Here is a 22,896-nt window from a genome sequence, read left to right on the forward strand (position 1 = left end):
TAGTTTTAGAAGTACTGTTTTAGTGGTCCAGTCACTGATCACATCAAATGAAGTCTTCAGAGTACAAAAGCTACTACCGTAAAATTAGTTGTGAACGCCCACAGAGAAAAATCTCAAGTGGTCAGTCCCAGGTGTAGAGAGAATGCTTGTCTGTCTTTCCACCGATTTGCAAATCTGTCATTCAAAACCACTCTGACAGATGAATTGATGTGAGGGGATGCACTACAATGGATACAAAACTGAGATGGTTTTGATAATAAGCACAATTCATTGTGCCGTTTCTTATTATTCATAATCAAAACTTCTCTTTTCTATTATGATGATCCTGTATTATACAGAGTTAATGAAAATCTCTGAAACTTTATTCCAGAAATGTTATACAACCAAAAAAACTTGCCTTGCTCTGTTACTTATTACTAAAGTAACATTGATAGAAATAGTAAACTTTCCTGATGCAGCTATTTATTAAAAAGATATTTAACAACATGATATCTCTGAGAACACCCCTAAATAAATAAATGTTCCTGGACAAATTCGTTGGGAAAATATTGATAAAAGTGATACGATATTTAATCATCATTCACATTTAAGAAAAACGGCAGAACCATTTTCAAAAAATTACAATGTTGACAAATAATATACGTTTGATTTTTTTAACACATCGTGTTTTTGAGAAATTCTGTTCACAAAAACGCAAACGGAATCAGAAGCTCTCAAAAATTGTATTTCCTCTTAATTACAAAGAATTTTTAGTTTTAACGTTTTATTGGGCTTATCATTCGTTATTAGTAGATAGTGATAAATTAATTAATGTTTTCTTTCAGGAGAAAGAAGTTGAGTCTGGCGGATCTACCCCAAGGATTTTGTCTTTAGACGATTATTTCATGGTTGAAAAAGAAAAGGATGAAACATCCACTGCGGACGCTTCAGATTCTAAAGTAACATTATGCTTTAGTGATCACAATTATAATTTTATTTCTTTATTGAACTATTGATAAAAATTAATATTCTTTTTTTATTTTAAGACTATGGAGTATGAATATGAAGCTGCTATGGAATCACAGTATCGAGAGTCATTAATAAAGTCATTTAAGAAGACTGTAATTGATGGATATTTTCCATTTATAATAGTAGATGCTATAAACAATAAATTAACCCACTTTCAAGAGATAACCTTATTTGCCAAACAGAAAAATTTTCAGGTATTTTTATTATTATTATTGTTAAATCTTATGTTAATATACTGAAATTCCGTCTATTTGGGACATATTTATCTAGAACAGTATATGCACTCTTACTAAAGTGACTCGTCTTATTAGTAGAACCAGGCTAATGTATTCCAGATATTTTTCATTTTCGGAAGATGAAATAATGGGATGTCATTATTTGTCATTTAATCTGAATGATGATCTTTTTCATGATTTTCATATTTGTCCTTTATTTGAATCTTATAGAGTCATATATTTGGAGCATTATTTATTGGGAGGTATAGTTATTAAGTTTTAAGTTGTAAGTTTAAATATTTTATCAAATATTCAAAAAGAGTATTTTTTTCCTTTAGGTGTATCTATGCGATATGGATAAGGACTTAGCAAATTGTGTTAAGAAAAATATCCATAATCGTACTGAAAAAGAGATAGAAGATATAATTAATGATTGGGAACCAACTCCTCTAACAGAGACAGTGCTGGACATAAGATCTTTATTGCAAGATGCTAGTATTCCTGAAGTAAGTAGCCTTTATTTGATAATTGAGTTACAACATCGATTCACATTCAAAATTATCGTTTATTATATGTTGATTGTTTCGTTATTGTCGTTTGTTTCATTCATGGGCTTGTCCTTTGTGATTGTCGACCGGTATATTTCAGGGTGCGTTCATAAAAAGTTCAAGTCTATAAACTCACTGAGATGTCTAGAAGTGAGTTCTAGAGTCTATTGGACTCATTAAAATAATTGAATTTTACTTGATCACTGCAGCGCCAAATTTTATAAAATGCCCATGCATCGAAGAAATTCCCGAATTTTTCAAAAAAGTGATTCTTGAAGTTATTTTACAATTTTAAATTATGATAATATTTTTTAGGTGAGAATTGTTCACCATAAACTCTGATTTTTTATATATATAACTATTCGTCTAATTTTTCAACTCGTTCGTCGAACTGGATCTCAGCCGAACTTATACAGCATTCGTGATGTTTATAATTTATTATATCGTCATTTCGACTATTAGCGTAGGTTTTGTTTAGATAATGAATAACTTGTAATAAAGGCATCCAAGTTATTTCTGTATATGGTTATAAACTGTAGCCACGCTTAAATAGGATGTTATGCAGGTTAATCATTTTTTACGTTAGAACCTTATTGTCGACTGACATTTTGAGTGTTGTCAAGTCACTAATGCTGTTAAGCGTTTTTTAACATCAGTAAATAATGATTCAGGTCAATATGGAAGATACGGAACCAATGGAAGAACTACTACAAAATCAAGAACAAACGGAAACTAGTGGTGATGCAGAACCTGGGGCACTAACACTCACCGAAGATGGTAATACAGTAGATGCTAAAGACGAGACAGCAGTAAAAGATGATGGCTCTAATAATTTAGATAATGAGAATGATGATAAAAAGACAGAAGAGGAAGCTGAAACCTCAGCAGTACCAAATGAAGTAAGTTGTTCAATGGGGAAACATCCTTCATTCAAACTCTATAATCACATTTTTACAGCCGATCAAAATTTTTTTACTTTCTGATATTTCCGCATTGATTGATTGATTTTTATTGATTTATTTTTTGTATGTACTGCCTTTTTGGTGGACTTGTTGCAATTTCGAGCAGAGAGGTCGAAACAGATCTAAGAAAATAATAAACATATCCGTTTCCAGTTTTAATTCCATTTCATGAATTTAACTTTACGTTTTTGTTTGTGTTGTCAACATAAATGTTCGATCTTGCGACAGAAAAAAATGTTAAAATGAATTTAACACCCAACTATGGATTGAATTTTGGATATTTTTTGTTCTGATTTAGGGTTTTATACAGTTTCAGTAGTTTCTGATTTTCCTCGCTTTTCATTTCTTTAACATGCAATTTCCTGTAAATGATTCTCCTTTCATCATAAACGTGCATATATCATTTATTTATATTTCACTGTTTTATTAATTGTTATATATTTCAGCTTATTTATTAAAATTGATTGAATTTACATAACATTTCAGCAACAGTTCTTCTCATATATTATTTGTATTTAAACTAATCGGAAAAGTTAATTACTTTACAAAAAAATCTGATGGAAAATAGTGGGTTTAAAAAAAAAGTCGGAGTTTTTTCATGCAGATTTTTGTTTTGGGCATTATTCATGATGTACATAAAATAAATGAAAACAAAAGTCTACTGTTAGGCCTATTTTAAGTTCTAGTGTCTTTTTTTCTCCAAAAAAAGATACTTTGTAATGGACTTAGCGATTTCGTCATTTTAATTAAAAATTTTATGGAATGCCCATACTATTCGCAAAAAAACACAAAATAAAACAATAGATGCTCTACATAGAAAACAAAAAATGCAAACATGTACTGGTTGCGTCATTTTGTGCTGAGTACGTGTGTGCAAGCTGTAAAATTAGGTAGCCCTGAGATGTTGGAGTTGTTTCTACAGGGACTTTTGGCCTCGGCACTATCCAGCAAGTGGGACGATTTGGACTCCACTAATAACAAACTAGGTATACATTTCATTTTTTTTGTTTTGTTTTTATAGACATTTTTTGATGTTTAATTCAAAAAATAAATAAATGTAAAAAAAACAATACTCAAAACATTATAACAGTATTGATTAATTTTATTCAGATGAATTCTTTACTTGCAAAGCAAAGATTAACTATTTCAAAATTTAAATTTCTCTCATTATTACTCCGCTTTATTGGTTCGTTTTTAAACATTTAAACTATTTATACAATTATGTACAAAATTTACATTCAGTTTTTGCTCATTTTATACCTCGTGTAATGTAAGATTAATATTGTAAGAGTAAAATGAATTTTAAATTCTAAAACATCATTTACGATTAATTGTAAAATGACACCGAGTGATCATCCTGTCATCAAACAATATCTCTTAAAGAAGATTGCTTTAGGAACTCATTGAGAGTCACCAGGCAAATGTCCCATAGAACTATGGGATTGGCCAAAGAAAACAAGCGAGGTTCACTCAGGAATATCAGTTTAAGAAATATTGTATGATAAGTTGCCGACTCATTATTAAGAGGACAGGTTATGAAATCGACGTGTATAATGCATGGAATTTCTAAAAAAGTGTTTGGAAGTAGTGAAAATATCTTTTTTAGAAGGAGAAAAGTCTCTGGAAAGCTGTTTCCGTTCACTATAATCGTGCGGTTCTTGGTTCGTTCAATTTTTTTCAGTCCTAAGCGCAGATAAATGTCTATAATGGATTAACATCTAGTAAGGTGTATTAATAATAAATTAATAACTATCTTCGAACGTAATGTTTTGTGCAAGCTTGCATGCGTGAACCTCTTATGGTTGAATGTTATTTAAAAAAAACCAAGTAAATTAAAAATCCTTTCTGTTTATTTATCATAAATTAATCACATAATTCACCCAATCTCCAAAACCGCGACATTTAAGCGAAACTTACCTAACAAGTTCTTTTTCATTTAAATCTTTTATAGAAATTTACTACTGCTACAATTGCAACGACAAAATGGTGAAAAAATTTCGGATTCTGTTAAAAAAAAAAAAAAAAAAAACTGGTGTAAAGATTGAGGACTTTTTACATAGTTTCTCTGAATTCCAAATTAATGTGCGACTAACTGCTAATCTTAATTAGAATGAAGCTGCTCAGAAACGTGTAATTATGTTCTTTAACAGCTAAGAATTCTTTGCTTTGTCATTACTAGCAAACTAAATAAGTGAGAGTTAAATGAAGAACAATTTTTTTGTTAACATTTTTATTTCCAATGGTACTTTGACAATACAAAATTAATTTATTCATTTAGAATCTTACAATACTGTTATATTGAATAATTACATGTAAATATTTGATCGTTTTGTTATACCAATGCAATATAGGTTTGGTGAAATCGTGGCCTCATTTTTAGTAATATGGTAATTTTGATATTTTGTTGTAGACCGTCTCGACGGGCTTTCGAAAGCAAGACGTCCAACGACCACCATCAAGGATTGGCTTCAGCTTCCAGAGGATTACTTCGAGAATTCAACCGGGTCAGCCCAGATTCTTCCGGGGGGGAAGAAGAGGGTGTGTACTTAACATAAAAGAAAAAATAATTATGACAGGCTGAGATAAAATAAGGAAGTTTTTTATAACCTGGGTTCCAGGTACGCTGGGCCGATTTGGAGGAGCGACGTGAACAGGAGAAGATGAGAGCCATAGGATTTGTAGTTGGACAAACGGATTGGTTCCGCATGATGGACCCTTCCAGCGGCTCCAGCAAATTAACACAAACTAAATATATTTGACGATCTCAAATTGCTTAAATTAAGTAATTTAAATGGTCTTTCCCCTTCCCCCCTTCTTTTTTTAATGCTTTATCAAACAAGTACTATTTTTTAGTAACTGACTTTTAAGTCTTCAATATTCTTATATGAATTTTACTTAAATCTGATCACTTTAATTATTAAAACTTATTGTTTGATTATTATTTATTATTTTTGAAATGAGGAGAAAAAAAGTTTTATTAAATTAAAATAAAACTCTTGTTGATAAATTACAAAAAATTTTCGTTATAATTCATTAATTTTTTTTTTCTCTCTCTCTTATATTCAATGTCTAAGTAACTGCATTGCTGTACATTAACAATGCACCTCAATCCTTCGTACTATATTGTTGTTCAGAGATTTCAATTTGCCACTTTAATGTGTAAATTGGTAATTAAATGTAGAAGTTTAGAATTATATTAGACTTTTTACTGATCAGATATGTTTATTTTATGTGCTATCTTTAAATTGAACTTTAATATTATTTTTTTTTAAGAAGAAGAAGAAACTTATTAAAGAAATTAAACAAGCTTATATGTGTATATATAATTAGTAAATATACGTACTTTAGATGTACAATATTTTTTTTTTTTAATCAATATTAAAAATACAATTAAGATTTCGAGAAGCGTTTATATTCACTGATCGAACTGAAGTCATACTTTAATAAGAAGTTTTACAAATAAGTAATGTCGAAACAGTCTAAATCATTTTCATTTTAATATCAGTGCTAAGTAATGTAAGTAGTTCTCTTGAGTTGTTCATTTTGTCCTTACTGTTCTATTGCCGACGTTCTAGTTGAAGGGCTGCTTTATAGGTTACGATATTTTTCACGAAATTATCCTGGTTATACACGTAAACATTGACGATGTGATTATGATAAAAATATCAGTTGCAATTGCATCTCTTCTTTGTGGTCTCTTTATTTCTTGTTCCTCTTCGTAACTTTTGGGGGGGGGGGGTTGTCTATAATGGTTTGCCATATGTTTTTGAACTATGCTTCATTGGAAACCATATCATTGGTTTGGAGTAAGATTTTGAGTACAAAAGGAATCATTCTGCATATAGCGTTAAATATTGACTATCTAGGTTAAAATCACGTAAATTCTACGCCAAATCAGTTTGCTTTCTTTGTGTAGAATAACATAGCAATTTGTCTGTTTTTAGTAGTATTATTCTCTTTCTCTTAAATTTATTGTTCTTAAGAATTGCAAAATCGAAAAAGTATTTAAATTGCCTAGTGTTAGCAATTTAAAGGTATTTTTCACTTTATATTCATCCAAATGTAATTTTGAACTACTTGTTTTTCCAGTTTTACGCCAGTTAGGGAGAAGGGATTGATCTTTGTCTTACCTCTTGATCCGCACTGGGCACTTAAAGGATGAATTTGATAAATTTTATAAAGTGATGTTTTAACTTTAAGTTAGTTTTGATGAGGCACCTGATTATGGCATGTAAAAGAGAACAGCTTTCTCTCACTCTCTCTCTGTCTGTTTGTCTCTCTCCCAGGCACACACACACACACACACACTATCTTTCTCTCTCAAACTGCGTGTTTGTTTTTGGTGTTGGGTATTAGTTCCGAAAATTTTTTTTGTCACGTATATGTTTAAGTAAACAATTGTCTTTCAAAAACTCAAATTAAAACCCAATGTTTAGTGAAAATATTTTTTGTTAATTTGGCAGAGAATCTGTGTTGAATTTGTGGTAGTTTTCTTTATTCGACTTTTTTTCTAGAAAAGGAAGTTCTGACGCAATAGGAATCTCCTAACCAATAGCTCTGTAATTGAATTCTTTGATTTTCTCTTCTCACGTTTTTAGTCACTTCTCGGTTATCATAACCTTGAATTTGTGATCTGATAAAAAATTGAATCTCTTTAATATTCACACAAAATGACATTCAAAGCTTAGCGATCGTAATTGTTAACAAAAAATAAAATACAAGAATGATTATTCATACTGAAGTTTATAAATAGTTATGTGAATTTATATATGTTACCACTTAATAATTTGATTATTTCTTACATAAGGTAAAAATGCTTTCTTTTTTCAGAAGTATTTTCGAAATATCATTTATTATTCTCTGTGTTTGTGTATTTACCACTGAATTTTTTAACAAAACATTCTTAGCTGAATATTATGGTGGAATTTAGTTATACGTTGTAAATACTTCGAAATTTCTACTGTTTTCTCTTACTAAAGATTAAAAGAGGTACAGCAATCGTTTCAAAAATTCGGAACCAATTTTTCATTCGAAATACACTCACTGTGTATGTCTTCTGTATGTTATATGGAATACTTTTTCACAAAATAATAACTCAGGAAGTTACACTTGCTATTTTCGTCCGGAGTTAGGATCAAAGCCTATCTATCGAGAGTATCATTTTACCGAATAGATTTTACAGGTTTTTCTCGAAAATTTCTTTGACGATTTTATTTTGACTAGTCCAGACGTATACGTTGAACTGCTATTTGACTGAAATGCACGTTGCTAACGTCGTTGTAATAATGTAATTATTAGACAAAACAAACATGAAACCTCCATCTAAATCTGTCTTCATCTAGTAAAATATTACTTTTTATATTCATTAACTTCGAATCATCTCAAATTTGTGTGTATTGTTATACTTATCGTACATATATTGGTGAATTCTAAAAATGATTTGACAAAAAAATGTACTTTGAAGGAAGGGAATTAGAGTGTTTTGACTTACATCAGAGAAATATCTCTGTAAAAACAAAACAAAACAAAAAATTCGAAATCTGTAAGAATCTGAAATTAAAAAATGTCAATTGAGCTTCTCAATTTTGTCAAGTTTAAAATAGAATATTAAAAGCGCTATTTTTGTTAAATTAAAAGGTTTATTTAGTTACCTGCAGAAACAATAGCATTCTAAATTTTTCAAACTGCTCTTCAAAATTGTAAAAAAGGCGACGTAATCTACTTATCGTTATGATAAATTAATGATTTGCTTTTCTTAAATTCCTGAATTTGGGAGGGAACATCTTCGGAATTATAACAAATAAATTAATTCAATTAAATGTTTTCAAGAAATTTTAAAAAGACATGCCTGCAGATGTAGTTCATAGATGCGCCCTGATCCTGGTTGAAATTATTTCGTTTGATTCATCTAGAATATTTTGGTTCACCTTTAATTTTCTAATTCTGAAATCCATTGAAAGGAGAATTAACGATTGTAAGAGCTGTACCTGGTACAAGGGATTGGGAAAGAGTGTTCGACATCGTTGCTGTCTATCTTTTGCTATAATTGAAAATTTGTCTATAATTAAAATTATATTCGTATTAACCTATTAATAATACAGATTACTCTCAACATATTTGAATAAAATTCTTCTTACCCATCTGGCAATTTGACACTAAATCCATTTATCTAAATTCGATAACTGGTTGATTAAATTCACAAGAAAGTGTAGAAAACAACTGTAGAAACTGCAAGAATATTTTTCACAACTCTCGCTTCCTTGTAAATGCCGGACTAGAACTGTTTAATCACAAAAAAAACTCTCCAACCTTAACCAAATAAGTCCAATATCCTGTCTCATACTTCTTGAATGTTACAATTATAGCGAACAATTCTAATGTTTAATCTTTATCGGGCTAAGTTCCAGTCATTTCAACCCTCATTCATAGTTTGATATAATCAATCGATTCGCGAAGGCTGACGCCGTTGGCCTCTCGGTCGCTGAGAAGGCTTAGAAAGCAACAATCCTTCTAACTCTTAGATTGGCTCCTCTCATCCCTATCAAAACAAATTCCTATTGGTTAACTTTTCTCTTTTTCAGATTATATTTTAGGATTTTGATTTATTATTCATTGTTTTCAGTATTGCTTTTGAATTAATTTTCTTTTAATTTCAGTTAATACATTTGTTTTCTTACCTACGCATCTACAAGAAATTTTGAAAACAGGCGAGGTTTCTTAGAACTCTAGAAATTTAGGTAAACTCAGTATTTGGTATTCCATTTTGATTCTATCTAGCCTTATACAAGCCGAAGCGAGAAAAGTCATCCGGAAGCGGGGTTTTCAATTTTCGATTTTCTTTAAACATTGTATAATTGATTTTTCTTATTAACTTCTTTATTGTTAACAACAGTAATTGGAAACATGGTTCCGAAAAATTAATTTTATGAAGAATTTAGAATGGAATTGATCATAACTAAAATAAGACCTTTTGTGCTTGAAAAATTTATATTTACAATAATTTGCAATAAGAAAAAGTCATTTAAAAGTCTTTAAGATTTATCTTATATTCTTTTTATATTTAAGATCTCAGATTTATCTACTTGGAAAAAAATAATTTGCTCTCCTTGTTACTTTTCTTTGCAGATTATTCTTACCTTCCTTTATTAACCATCATTACATTTCACAATTAAATAAAAAGTGTTTGGCGTTCTATGTTTGTTCACAACTTGGTCCTCTTGTTCTTGCCTGAATAATGGATCAATCTCGATAAGATTTTTTATTGAAGTTATGCGATTTTTTTTTCTGCAAATTCGCTATTTGTACTTTCATGAAAATGACAAAACCCGACATGGTGATGTTAATTAAGGAATATCGGTTAAGCGGAAGTGCATCAAAGTCTCCATGTTTTAATTTTTTTTTTTTTAAGACTGCACCGTTTTTCTTCAAACAGCGTACTTTTTCTCCATCTAATTGTAGTTAAAAGTTTCCCAGAGAAGTTATTTTTTCGTTTCGCTTGTATCAAAATTGACTTAGTTTATTGTTATTTTTAATTAGGTATTTTCAATTAGCCCACTTATAAAAGGTTTTCAACTTTTTTAAAATAATTGTTTATATTGTCCTTTAAATAATTTTAACATTTCCCGAGTTGACGCAAAATTAGCAGCTGGAATATTATGAGACAAACACGATGAACAAGTCTTCTTACACGCCAGTTATTATGTTCTTGCCTCTTCACTACTAGTAAATTCCTCTTCAATGAGACTACTTTCGTTTTGTATCGCGTCTAGCTTTTGAATTAGAATTTTTTATGTAAGTGCAGCATTTGAGGTCTACTAAACTCGAAAAATTATTTCCTGTGTGCGGCTAGGGAACATGACAAAAAATGAAGAATCTCCATCAAAAGTTTGACCTAAGCTAGGGATTTTTTTTTTTAACAAATTTCCACCAAACTAAATATTTGTTCAACAAATTCTATGCCCGTTCATATGACTCCTCTATGCTCGCCCACGCCGCCTATTACTTCTATTTACGGCATCGAAGAAAGAGAAGTTGATTGAAGCGAATTGTAATCTAAGCAAAAATCAGAAAATCACGATTGAACAATGGCATTCGTTAGCAAGTTCCTTGAAATAGGTTTTGCCACATAATTCATAACCAAATTATTTGTTGTTTCAGAAACGACTGCAATGTTGAAGGTTCAAATTTTATGCAGTACTAAGCACATTTTAAAGGGAAGTAGAGCCAAAATTTTATCTTGCTTCAGATATTTGGTATATGTCCAAGGTAAGGTGTTATTCCAATTAGCTTTTACCCGGATTGATAAAAAGAAAAACTTGTTAATAATCATTTTTAATTCAATATTTAGCTTCTTCAGGTTTCTGTATTCATGTTCTTTTTTTCCTTGTCAGAACTGTCTTAGAATCGCCGCGGGCGATCTAACAGATTTTTCGGGGTTTATGCTTTTTTTCTCAGTTTCATCTATTTTTTACTGGTCGAAATATGTTCACAATTTAATTACAAGCGACATCAGTATCTCATTTTGTAGAGATAATGTTGGTTTGATTATCGGCAAGGGATTAAAAAAAAAAAATCATTAAGGCGACCTAAATGTCTTTGTGGTGCGCAAATGATGTTCGTTGTTGAAAAAAGTTTACTAAAAAGTATTAACGAGTTGGTTACTATTATCATTCCACAAAACACTTCCCAGCGGAAACTATGTGTGGAATGTGCCTGTTGCGATTTCTAAATAAGTGTGGCTATCGCCGCGGGCGATTGTCCATCGAATTCTGCTTTCATTGCATATTTCCTTCTTCACAACCTTTCCTTAACGTTGTGTGCAGTAGAAATGCTTTTTATGAAATTTAGGTGCTCCGCTTTCTTAAGATATTTAAAAAATGTTCGTTTCTTGGCAGGAATGTGGTCAGTCCTGGTATTGTTTCTATTGAACGTAAAGGTTTATTAGTTGCTTAAGGAGAACATGGTTGTTTGTCTGATTACGATAAAGTGCTGCTGTAAAGGTGAGACAGTTGGTGAATGAATGCGAGTTAAATTAGATTTGACGTTTAGGAGAACTGGCTTGGTCGTTAAATAGACGAAATAAGCGGCGTACTCTCATATAAAAAAGTGCACCACATACAGACATGACATTTAGTTTTCTAAATATTGTAACGTGATCAAATTACGATTGTTCTCATTAAAGAAGGTGGAAAATAAATGATTTTCTTAAGTATGGTTGTCATTTACAGAATTTTGTAAGAAGAATGTTAAAAATAATAAATTAATACACATTCTTTTGCGTTAAGATTCTCCAATTGTTGACAACTGTACACTTCACGCTTGCAAATTATATTAATTTATCTTGTTATTTCTCTTACTCGACAAGTATGGTATTTTTCTAAGATAGACTTTTATTGTCTTTTAATTCCGCTTCTTTATGAACCACTTCAGAGACTACTGAACAACTGTGTTGTTAGCCTGTGTGAGAATTGAAAATCGATGGTATCAAACAATAATTTTGTTGTTTCGTCTATCCCTTTTGAAAACCAGAGAATCGTGTAGCCTGGCCGGATATCGGATCGAAAACCGGAGTTCTGGCAACCCTAACTGCCATGTTCTTGGGTTCAATTTCAGCGTTTTTTCTTCGAGGAGAGAATTCAATCTCGTATTGAAACAAAACTGTCATCCAGTTAAAGAGTTTATTCAACATATTAAAAACAAAATGTAGACAAATATTTTGTTATGTTTAATGTTGTGTATGATAGTGCGTACGGCTGCAGCTTCCGTGCTTCTGTGTCTATTTCAGGAGCAGTAGTCTCCAAGAATATGTAATGCATTTGTGCCAAAATAGCCCTTTGAATCGCGGTGACATAGGTAGGTTGTGTGGCCAACCCTCGTAGAAACTATTCTAATATATATAAGATTTCTTTTTCATTTATTTTTAAATTTTGTTTTATTTGATATTGTTATTATATTAGGGGAAGGGATGCCTTATTACCTACACAAACTAATAATAATAATCATCTCAATTCCAGATATTATTTATGTGGGAAATGATTACGAGCCGATATTTCGCTACATGTTGATTCTTTCTATCTCACTACATTTAAAAAAAGAAACACTATCTACTAACAGCTCTTATCGATCGGAACTTTATGAGGGTCAATTCCAAGTTATGCTGCCAGCTGATTCGTTTTACTTTATATTGTGCGTTATTATGGGTCAACAAAAATGCGTATTATGCAAAAACATGATTTAGGAACGTCTGTCACAGTTTAGATGAGTGTCTTATTTTAATTACTGTTCATTATTTTTGGAGACTGATTCATAGTTTCAATAGGATGAAAAATAATTGGCAGTTTCAGTCATAATATATTTTTATTATGCCGAGCTTTCAGTCTATGAGCAGACAAGACAAAAGGAAGGCACACCAACTATTTAATGATAGGTATTAACTATTACATTGTCAATTTGCCCTGAAGATGACCTAGTCCCTAGGTCGAAAGCTCGACATAATAGAAATAACTATATTATAACTGAAACTAGCCGTTATTTTTTCATCCTATTGGTCATATTTTAATTTATTTGCGTAACCTACAAATTTGGGAATTAAAAAATTAATAACATATTGGCCGAAATACAAGTTAACTTTTGTTGTAAACAGTTTGGATTTACTTATAACACAGCGTAATTGAATTTTTTATTGAACTTGAACTTTTACTTTGTGAAAAGGCTTTGTAAAAGTTGAACACTTTTATCCAAAGAAATTTTTCCATATGAATTTATTACAAACATTTAATCTGAAACTATTCATTAAAAGTTTTTTCTTAGTTTTAGTATTTTTTTATATCTTTGCGTGAAATTGAACACGGTTAAATTTACATTAGTGCTTGACGAACTGTACATAAATTTACAACGAAGTAACAAAGTGAAGTAAATTGTGCTTTTTTGGGATATGAGTTGCTTCGCAAACAGCCAGCTTTTCTACTACGGACAGTAATAATTACGCAATTTGGATAGATTTCAAATCAAAAGTAATTACTAAGTCACTAGGGGCGGGTGTTGGTCTAGTGGTCAAGAGCGAGGCTTTTTGTAAATGGGAGATCTCCAGTTCGAATCCCGTGTATGACTATTTTTTATTTGTTAGAAAAATTGTTTATGATAAAGTATGAGGTTCCGCCCCCGTCCACGACACCTAATTGGTAGTTGGACGTTAATAATAGTGAAAAATAGATTTAAAAAATTTAATAATAGTGAATTATAGTATTCAAAAGTTAGTTGGTACTAGGGCAACAAAGTGGCAGACCTGCAGCCGTCACAGATTCCGAGACTTTTTGAGGTGTAGCAGAACACTCTTTTAAGTGCACATATTCCGTCATTAATGCTCTGGTTACAGGAAGTTGTACAACAAATCGCAGAATTGGAGAACGGATACCCAGGTCAGAAGCACATCCGAAAAATTCAATTTTTGTAATAACTGCGGCCATTCGGATGATCGTGGGTCTCTTGACGAGTTACTGCATTCTGAGGAAACGTACGTCGTTTGGGCCTTGATAGCGATAGCCTGTATTATGCATGTTTGGTCAGGAAGAAGAAATTCTTTATTTCAAACTACGTTTGGCTTATAGCATTGTGAAGGGTTTATGTGGCTTAAGAGTTCTTCAGAGAAGAAACGTCCTATGCATCCTTGCACAGGAGCTTCTCACCCGTTTGTAAATCTGATTAAATTGATAAGACAGGTGGAATTTGCTCCAAAGCGGGAGCCATAACTTTTTTTGTTTTTTTTTGGTGGCTTGAACTTTCTGCTCAAGACTTGAAATCACAGGAGACACTTGGTCACACATGTCCTGCCTTATAAAGAACTTCACAATATAGAACCTTTTTTACACTGTCTTTTGTTTCGATCTATGACTCAATTTCTTTGAAGTTGAGATTGGCATTTGTAAGGATTGAAATACAGAATTATATAACAGAGTATTTAATTATGGTTTAGTTATATTTATCCTCTATTCGTCGCCAGTATAGTAATTAGGATATAAAAATTACGAGAAACTTTTAGATCTATTTATTGTACATTTTTATACATTAATAATTGCAGAAACGTATGGTTTGTTCTACCATTTTTTATTTTTTTGTATTATTATTTTTGTTTATTTATTTATGATTTAAGGCGCGTCAACATCTAAGGTTATTGGCGCCCGGAGCTTTTTTCAGTGCACTGCTGGCCTCCGGACAGTGTTTTCTCGTTACAGACAACACTGTCCATCACCGGGCAGTGAGCTGTAAGAAGCTCCTAGGAAGAGAAAATCTAAGGGTCAGCAGCTGGATTCGAATCCGGGACCTCCGCGTGGGAGTCCAGTATGCTAACCGCATAGCTAATCCCTTCCCTTCCCTTATTATTATTATTATTTTATCATTTATGAGATAAATACAATAATTATAACATAATTAAATGGACAGAAATATATTTATAATTTCAATCGCTACATTTCTTCCCGCTTTAATCAGTTACGTCTCTAACTTTGCACATTTCTGAGAAGGAGATATGAAAACAAAAGAGGTTCCAGGATCTAAATATCCGAAAGAGAGAATTTACAGAAGTACCAGAAGTTTGGATAAAAAAGGATTTAGGGAAAGGATGAAAAGCGGTGTGACTAATTATAGGACAGGAGAGCTACCATACCTAATCATGACTGAAGGAGAAGTAAAGAAAAAGCCCACAGATCAATTAAGGGCAATTAAGACTGCACTAGAAAAGGAATAGGATGAAGAAGATGAGCTTAAAGACGGTAGCTGATTATAGCGAAGAGAAATGTAAGGATTGAAATATAGAAATATATTTCAGTCTACTTAATTATGATTTAATAAAAGGTAATAAAAAAGATGGTTTAAATGTGTCCTCTTATTAATTATTTTTTGAATCCTACCTCAAAGGAGACCTCATTGAGGAAACGGCTAAATTATGCACGACATCAAAAAAATGAGATTTTCTAGCTTTAAACTGATTGAAATTGCGGATCGCTAAGCTGAGATGTCCTGTGGACCACAGGTTGTGGTTCTAATTTCATTCCCGACCTTGGGCTTGTTTCTGTTTTTCTTTTTTTAATTGTAGTAATAGTAAGAGAAATTAGCAGTGAATTAGGTTTGCCATCTGTCCACCTGATGGACCACAATAATTGTTAAATGTAAAGCCCGCTACACTTTACTTACTTATTTTTTAATTTAAAGAGTATGTATTTTACTCTTTTAAATTCTGCAGTTGGTTATATATTTAAGTTGAACATGTATCCTTATGGTTGTTGCTGAATCAATAATAATGTATTCATAACTCAACTTGAACTTAATCATACAATAAACCCATATTTTGAACTTACAAGCAATCTGTAGTGACAGTGCCATATTTATCCTATAGCCAAAGGTAAGTGATGTGTAATATATTGTATTAATAATGAATTAAATTATATTATCTAATTATTATGCAGTTTTCTCTTACTTATATCAGTGATTGTTCAATTGTAGTTATTTAAAATTGATTAGAAATTAGTAATTTTATTTAATTATAGGAAAAGAAGATGTGGAATGGCTAATGCCCAGAAATTTGTTTGGATAACTTATCAATAGAGAGGAATGATGTTCACTAAGGTGGATAATACTGATGTATTATTAGTCAGTATTTTTTATTAGAAAAAAAGGGTGTTTCTTTATTTATTTTAATTTTTTTTGCTTTTTCTTCTTGTGATGCCGATAGTTTTGCTACTTTTCTTTTCAAACGTTACTTCTTTGTTCTGTGCCCTTTTGATGTATTTTTAATGCAATAAACTTACATATACAAAAATATTTTCTTTTTTCGAAGTCTTTAACATCCTTTTGACTCTCCCTTTCACTCAGTACAATAATTTACTTATATATTTATACATTTATTTCTAAGCGAGCTAAACTGGAGGTATACTTAATTTTATTTTAGTCAAAATTATACTATAACTTGAAAGTAAGATCTTCGGTTAACCGATAAGATTAGAGTTGTACTTTAAGCTTGCCTAAATTGTGCCCAAATTCTTCAAAATTATTACTATAAATAAATATATAATAAGAAAAAAAAACTTTGCTTGGGGTCTAATTGATACTTATCTTCAGGTTTTTTGTTTTGTTTGTTTGTTTTTTCTCCATTTCTTATACAAAGAAACAGAGAAATATTGGTAACTTTCTGAAATCTTAATAAAAACGGGGTTCACTATTATAAAAAGGCCTATTAATGTTATTTCAGATATTTTAAGGAAGGTAGAAGCAATCTGAAAAAATTGATTGTATTGAATAACCTATTGCTCTTAAGATACTTTCAAGATAAATCGAATAGATAAAACGATTAAGACAAATGTATGATTGTTGAATAGAATTAATTTCTAATGTGTTTTAATGGTTTATTATTACTAAAATGTGTTAAACATCTTTTAGGAAGCAGTTGATGAAGCATTAGACACTTAAGTTTTTGAAGCAAAAGATTTTTCAGATATGAGTGCTTATATTTGGAATCTTTAATTCTTACATCTGTTATCATTTCTGCATTTTCGTTGAAAGTTAATTGCATCTATAAATTCACAAACTAATGATTTCCCAACTCTGAAAAAACGTGATCGAAAATTAATTCTGCATTTAAAAAAATAAAATAAATAAATAAATAAAAAAGAAAAAAAAATAGGTTTTAGGATGGTTCTATCTAAAAATCTAAAGTCTTAATGTTCATTCTACCCTGAGAATGTTCATGAAGAATACATTACCTCCGACTTCGCCAAAACCTTAGAAAACTTTGACATAAAAATTAATAAGAGGACAGCTGAATTCAGATCCCTAAGGATCCGGCCAACTTGGATGGCTGCTGCTTACAGCAAAGTTTAAAATAGCGGTCATTGATTTTGTACCTCTTATTCAGACTAGTTCTTTTATTATTTCATCTTGTCATCTTTTTTGGTTGAGCATCTTCTTTCAGCTCATATAATACTTCGTGGAGTCAATAAGGATTTCATGCACTTTTTTTTTTTTTTTTTTGCAAGGCAATCTGGCGGGGTACAATCAGTTATGCTTTGACTATTAAGCATTAAATATCTGAACTCTCACAGCATACCAATGGTGAAAGTGAATGACCAACCTACATCTTTAGCAAACCTACAAGAATTTGCTTGCAAAATTTTTTAAAGCAAAAATTAGTTACCTTAAATATTCTTCGGAGTTTTTCTCCTTAGTGTCTTTATGTCTTGTTTGACAACGACAACAAGCCTTGTCATACATCCAGTTTGGTAGCACGCTGGAATCTCTTACGACATCAGTTTTTACAGTTCCAACTTCCTCATTTTTCTTGTTTTTCTTCATGTTATCGAATATTGGGTTATCTTCCAAATAAAAAATGTTATAATCAGATATATCCGCTGAATTAGATACTTTTGTTGGATCGTCATAACTATTGGCATCCTTAAGAACGAGTTTATCTTCAAAGTCCTGAAAAAATAAATTCCTTAAAAAAAAAAAAAAAAACTTTTGAAGATAAAAAAAAAAAAGTTAACCGTCAAATGCCTTTCTTCCATTATTAAGATTAAGATTAACTTAGCGGGGCGGGTCCTATGCCCCACGGCATCGCAGCCAAAGAGACTTTTATGTAATGGATACTTCAAAATCAGTTGGGTAAAATCCGGCAGACGGATTTATCCATGCCGTATATACTTGAAATATATATTATACTTATATATTTCGTTTTTTTATTTATTTTGTTTATAATGTATTGTTAATATTATAAATCAATTGTTTATAATTAATGTGTTTAATTAATTAATGTTCTTGATAGTTCTGCATAATACAAAATTTAGTACACCATTAATTTTATATATTTTTATACTAGTTGGTGAATAATTACGACTTAATAGTTTTAGCTTCAAAACACATACAAATTAACTTATTTTTCATATTCCGTCCATCTAGGACATATTTGCCCTCGAACAATAATAATTGCTCATGTAAGGGGTACTTTAATATATCGGACCCTCCGTACATATCGGACTAGGCGCTACGGTAGTCGAGCGGTTAGCGGTGATACCCGCAAAGCTAAGATGTATTAATTAAAATGAATAATTAACTTACCTGATTATCATACAGGATTCCTTCTTTTGCGGTTACTTCGTCATAACTTCGTTTTTGTCTCTGAGCTTCTGTTTCTGTAGTTGTTGTTGTAGTGGTCATCATAATCGTGATTGGAGCTTGGGATTGTAAACTATCTTTCAGGCAGCTCTATAATTTTATCACTAATTTACCAAGAATAGAGAAAGAAAGCTTTCTTTCAAAATAATAATTGTAAAAAAATAATTACCTGTAACATGTTCAGAAAGAACAAAAATGCAAGAAGTGTCAAAGCCGAGAGAGCTAGTTGTGGGTTTTTAGTCTTAGATCCGCTGTCTTTCCTGGAATTTAAAAATCAGTTTATTACTCATTTGAACAAAACAAAAATCAGATTATGTCTATAAAAACTGTACCAAGGAGGATGAAATGAAATATGTTCTCTTTCATTCATAACTGGCTGTTCTTTCCCAAAAAATGTTGATAGTGTCATATCTGTAAATAAGATTGAATTGGATTTAGAAACAATGAAATAAATTTTATTTTGTAAATGTTTATTTACAAATGAAGTTTTGTGTTGTGTGTCTGGAGAAGTTAGATACACAAAGACTGTAAAATAAGAAGTAATAATGACACAGTTTGGTGCACAAGAACTGTCATTATACTGTTTCGCCTCTTCGAAGCGCCTCTCTAGTCCTCTTGAACTTATTTTAATTGTATGTACTTCCTTCTTTCCATTGTTATCGCCATCTTTTGACACTACGCTGACTTTCATTATAATTATTAAAATGTAATTTTTCATTGTTGCAATTATCTTGCATTGTAATGATTGTAAGTAATTTTAATGGCGAATTTCAAAGATTATTTAAGCCACACTTTAGTTCACAATTAACCATTTTAAAATATCTCAAAACAAAATTCTTAAATACCTCTCGACTCTGAATTGTCTCGGTTCATTCTTACAATAAATTTGGTCTGTAATGCGCTTATTCAAAATAGTTGATTAACACATTTTTACAACGTGCTTTTTCGCTTTGGGCTAGAGAAAATATTTAGAAAGCTAGAAAGAGTCAGCCGGAATTCGCAATATGGGATAACAAACTTAGATTTACCTTAGAGCATTATTAGCTAATAGTTACATCTTTCAACAATGTATGTGGAATTAGGCCTTTTTTGGAAATAGCGGAATTTAATTTTATTTCAGAGTTCATCCTTGCAGAACATAAAAAAGATAGTTTTTATTGTGATACTGAATGCCAGCTTCTCTTAAATCTCTTAAATTCATTAGTCGTATGCCTGGAAATAACAATTGGCAACATTTCAATTTTTTTATCCATCTACCTAATTTTTCGACGTTTATTTTCTTCTTAAATTAGGTTTTCTAAATTCGTTTCTTGTATTTATTTACTTTTCTCGCAATTTTAAGAAATAGCTGTTCATTGTGGTTTGAGGTAACTAGGAGCCCTGAATGGTTATAATTACAATTAACTCGGTGCTAAGGGTATCACTGACTGGTTACGAAGGCAGAACTATAGATTGGCTAAACGCTCCCTAACTCCACGGACCCAATAATAATTTTGTTCTGGTAAACCTTGAATTATTTGTGGATGTATTCCAATTTGGGTTTAGTTCAGATTTTTAACTTGACTTCTACTGTTACTGAGGAGAAATAAAATTATTTTCCATAATGTTTTCCTGAAAAACAAGCTTATTATCGCTATCCTATCTGTATTATGTACCCTCCCGCTTTCTTGAACATCATGAAAATCAATATTGATCATGACTGTTTGAAACTGACGTTGGTAAACCAATGAAAGCGGCCTTAATTTTGGAAAAGTTTTTGTTATTTGACCGCAGTTGGAATTTTGAAGTTCAACGTAATTGATAGGCTTGGTAAAATATTAAAAACAAGCAACTGTTGAAAACTTATATCGTGACCGTTAAATAAATAAATAAATTTAGCGTATTAACGGTATGTGTGGATATTTGATAAACAAAAGACGGAGGAAACTCAAGTGTTGCATTATGTTTTGGTGTATTGTAATAACGCTTCCAGTTCTTAAGTTTTGATTGAAATTCGCCAATTGAAATTACATCATTACTGTTGCAGTTTTCAATTTTTCAATAAAAAAAAAGTCCATGTTTTATGCAAATCGGGGAACCGAACATAATTTTAAGTTAATTTTAATTTTATTGCCAAAAACGCTGCTTCTATCTACTCCAAACATAAGCCATCTACTGACTGCAGAGATAAAAATCTTTGTATTAATTGAAATGTTTTTCATAAATAATTTATTTTTGGTTCATGTATGTAAGAGTTCGGTTTGTTTGACTGTACCAACCTTACCTTTTATAAATCTTAGTAGATACATCACTAACTAAGTACCATCACTAACTCCAATATTTATGTGGTAAACATTTTTACGTTTAATTTTAGTACATTTTAAATTTAGACTAGAAAGGGAATTTTATGGTGTTAGCAACAGATTTACTGATTTCCTTGAAAAAAATTAAATAATTTAGAAAAATTTCAATATGAACCTTAATTTATTTAGCATTTTTCGTAAGTATTGTGAATAAAATGAACATTTAGTTTTTAAAGTGCGTAAATCTACATTGTTTAGCGAAGGGAGCCTTGTTAGTAACAACTTCGCCTGTCACTAGCTGAGTGTGTTCTTGAAAACCTTTTTTGCATTGAGATCGAACCCCTAAGTTGTTTTAATTGTAATTTAAAGGAAAATGGTGAAATTAAACAATCAGTCATTATTTTTAACTAAAATTTAATTCACATTCATTCGAAACAATTACACAACAGCAAGCACCCAAAAAGAAATTTACAAAAAAAAATTAAATAAATAAATAAAATAAAAAACAAAATACAAAACAAAAACGTAAATAAAAATATTCGAATCACTAAGAGAAAAGAATGAAATAAATACACACTTATTCAACAAAATTTAGTCATTACCATTTAAAAGCATAGACATGACTCTTTTTCTAATTAAAAAATAAATAATAAATAATTCAGTCATAAATAGTAATTGTGACCACTCATTTTTCTATACCTATTTTATTGTACACGAATAATGTATTTAATTATTTTGCAGAACTTAATTTGTAAAATAAAAAAACAATGGATTTCAAATTGTATTCAGAGCTGGGTCGGGATGCATGAAGCATTTTCCTGTTTTTAAAAAAATATATAAAAATATAAATAATATAAATAGGTTCAAATAAACAAAAACAAAAATCAAACAAACGCAAAATGGGAAACGCAATATGCTGAGAGAATGGTATTTACAAGCGTACAACTCAAAAAGCATCAAAGTAAAAAAAGCAATTTCATGTTACTACATCAAATTAGCCCGCTATTTCTTCCTCCATACAGCTCAAGCTTATTTAATATAGTCCATGTGTAAGCTAATAATATTATCATAATCACCATTTATTTTGCCTTAAGATTTCCTACCCTGTGATGAGCATTCAATCGTACATTAGAATTGCGAAGATTAACAATAAAATTTTCTGCAAAATAATAATTACCTTAAGTGGTCTCAACTCTAACACAAAAATTTAAGTAAAATCAAATTTTACAACAAAATTAAAAAAAAAATAATATAAGCCAATTTGAACAAATAAATAAATATTTTGTCTTTAATGAATATTGCCTGTTTGAACAATAATACAGAAACAAAGAAATACAAGGCTTAATTTTCTTTTACATGAAATTCTGAAGCCTTTGTGATATTACAGAATTTGTAATTGCGCAACCTTTTAGGAATGAAAGCAATTCTTTTACATTTATTTTTAGCCCGGCTGGTGTTGTATATAATTTATTTAAAAATATATTTTCTCCTTTTTAATTCATTTCGAATTTGCCTTGATGACAAGCCTAATTTATATGTAATAAATAAATTATATTTTCTAGTTTTTTAATTTTTTGTTTGTCTGTGTTTAATTGTGTCTTAGTTATTATTAATTACTTTAAAAAAAATCTGCAATAGAGTGACTTGTGAGATCGGTTTGAGTAATTTTATTGCTATATGGTGATTTCTCAGTCAGATCAAATCTTTTTGAATGAAAGGT

The 22,896-nt window shown here is 30.7% G+C and overlaps 2 protein-coding genes across 10 annotated transcripts in view; one reads left to right on the plus strand and one right to left on the minus strand.

The window, feature by feature from the left end:
* Positions 1-16,548, plus strand: part of LOC141455020 (uncharacterized) — a 40,148-nt gene extending 23,600 nt beyond the window's left edge. For 5 of the 9 annotated variants that reach the window (XM_074129832.1, XM_074129874.1, XM_074129850.1 and 2 more), the window contains 7 exons: positions 825-938; positions 1,026-1,202; positions 1,562-1,729; positions 2,443-2,670; positions 3,656-3,719; positions 5,144-5,271; positions 5,352-6,089. In XM_074129832.1, the coding sequence (XP_073985933.1) occupies positions 825-938; positions 1,026-1,202; positions 1,562-1,729; positions 2,443-2,670; positions 3,656-3,719; positions 5,144-5,271; positions 5,352-5,492 (1,020 nt within the window). In that variant the 3' untranslated portion in view covers positions 5,493-6,089. Of the gene's footprint in view, positions 1-824; positions 939-1,025; positions 1,203-1,561; positions 1,730-2,442; positions 2,671-3,655; positions 3,720-5,143; positions 5,272-5,351; positions 6,090-10,890 lie in introns of those variants that run through there. The other 4 variants (XR_012459117.1, XR_012459122.1, XM_074129859.1 and 1 more) reach the window with 4 other exon arrangements.
* LOC141455228 (uncharacterized) lies at positions 15,200-19,453 on the minus strand. Its single transcript, XM_074130143.1, has 5 exons — positions 19,227-19,453; positions 19,064-19,154; positions 18,838-18,984; positions 17,918-18,201; positions 15,200-17,328 (listed from the first exon to the last, which is right to left on the minus strand). Exons 1-5 carry the CDS (start codon positions 19,301-19,303, stop codon positions 17,244-17,246), a joined length of 684 nt encoding a protein of 227 aa, XP_073986244.1. The 5' UTR covers positions 19,304-19,453; the 3' UTR covers positions 15,200-17,243.
* Positions 19,454-22,896: the final 3,443 nt, after the last annotated feature.

Source organism: Rhodnius prolixus, unplaced genomic scaffold (genome assembly GCF_049639745.1).
Source record: "Rhodnius prolixus isolate KJV_2025 unplaced genomic scaffold, Rpr scaffold_1, whole genome shotgun sequence".
Classification (NCBI taxonomy): domain Eukaryota; kingdom Metazoa; phylum Arthropoda; class Insecta; order Hemiptera; family Reduviidae; genus Rhodnius; species Rhodnius prolixus.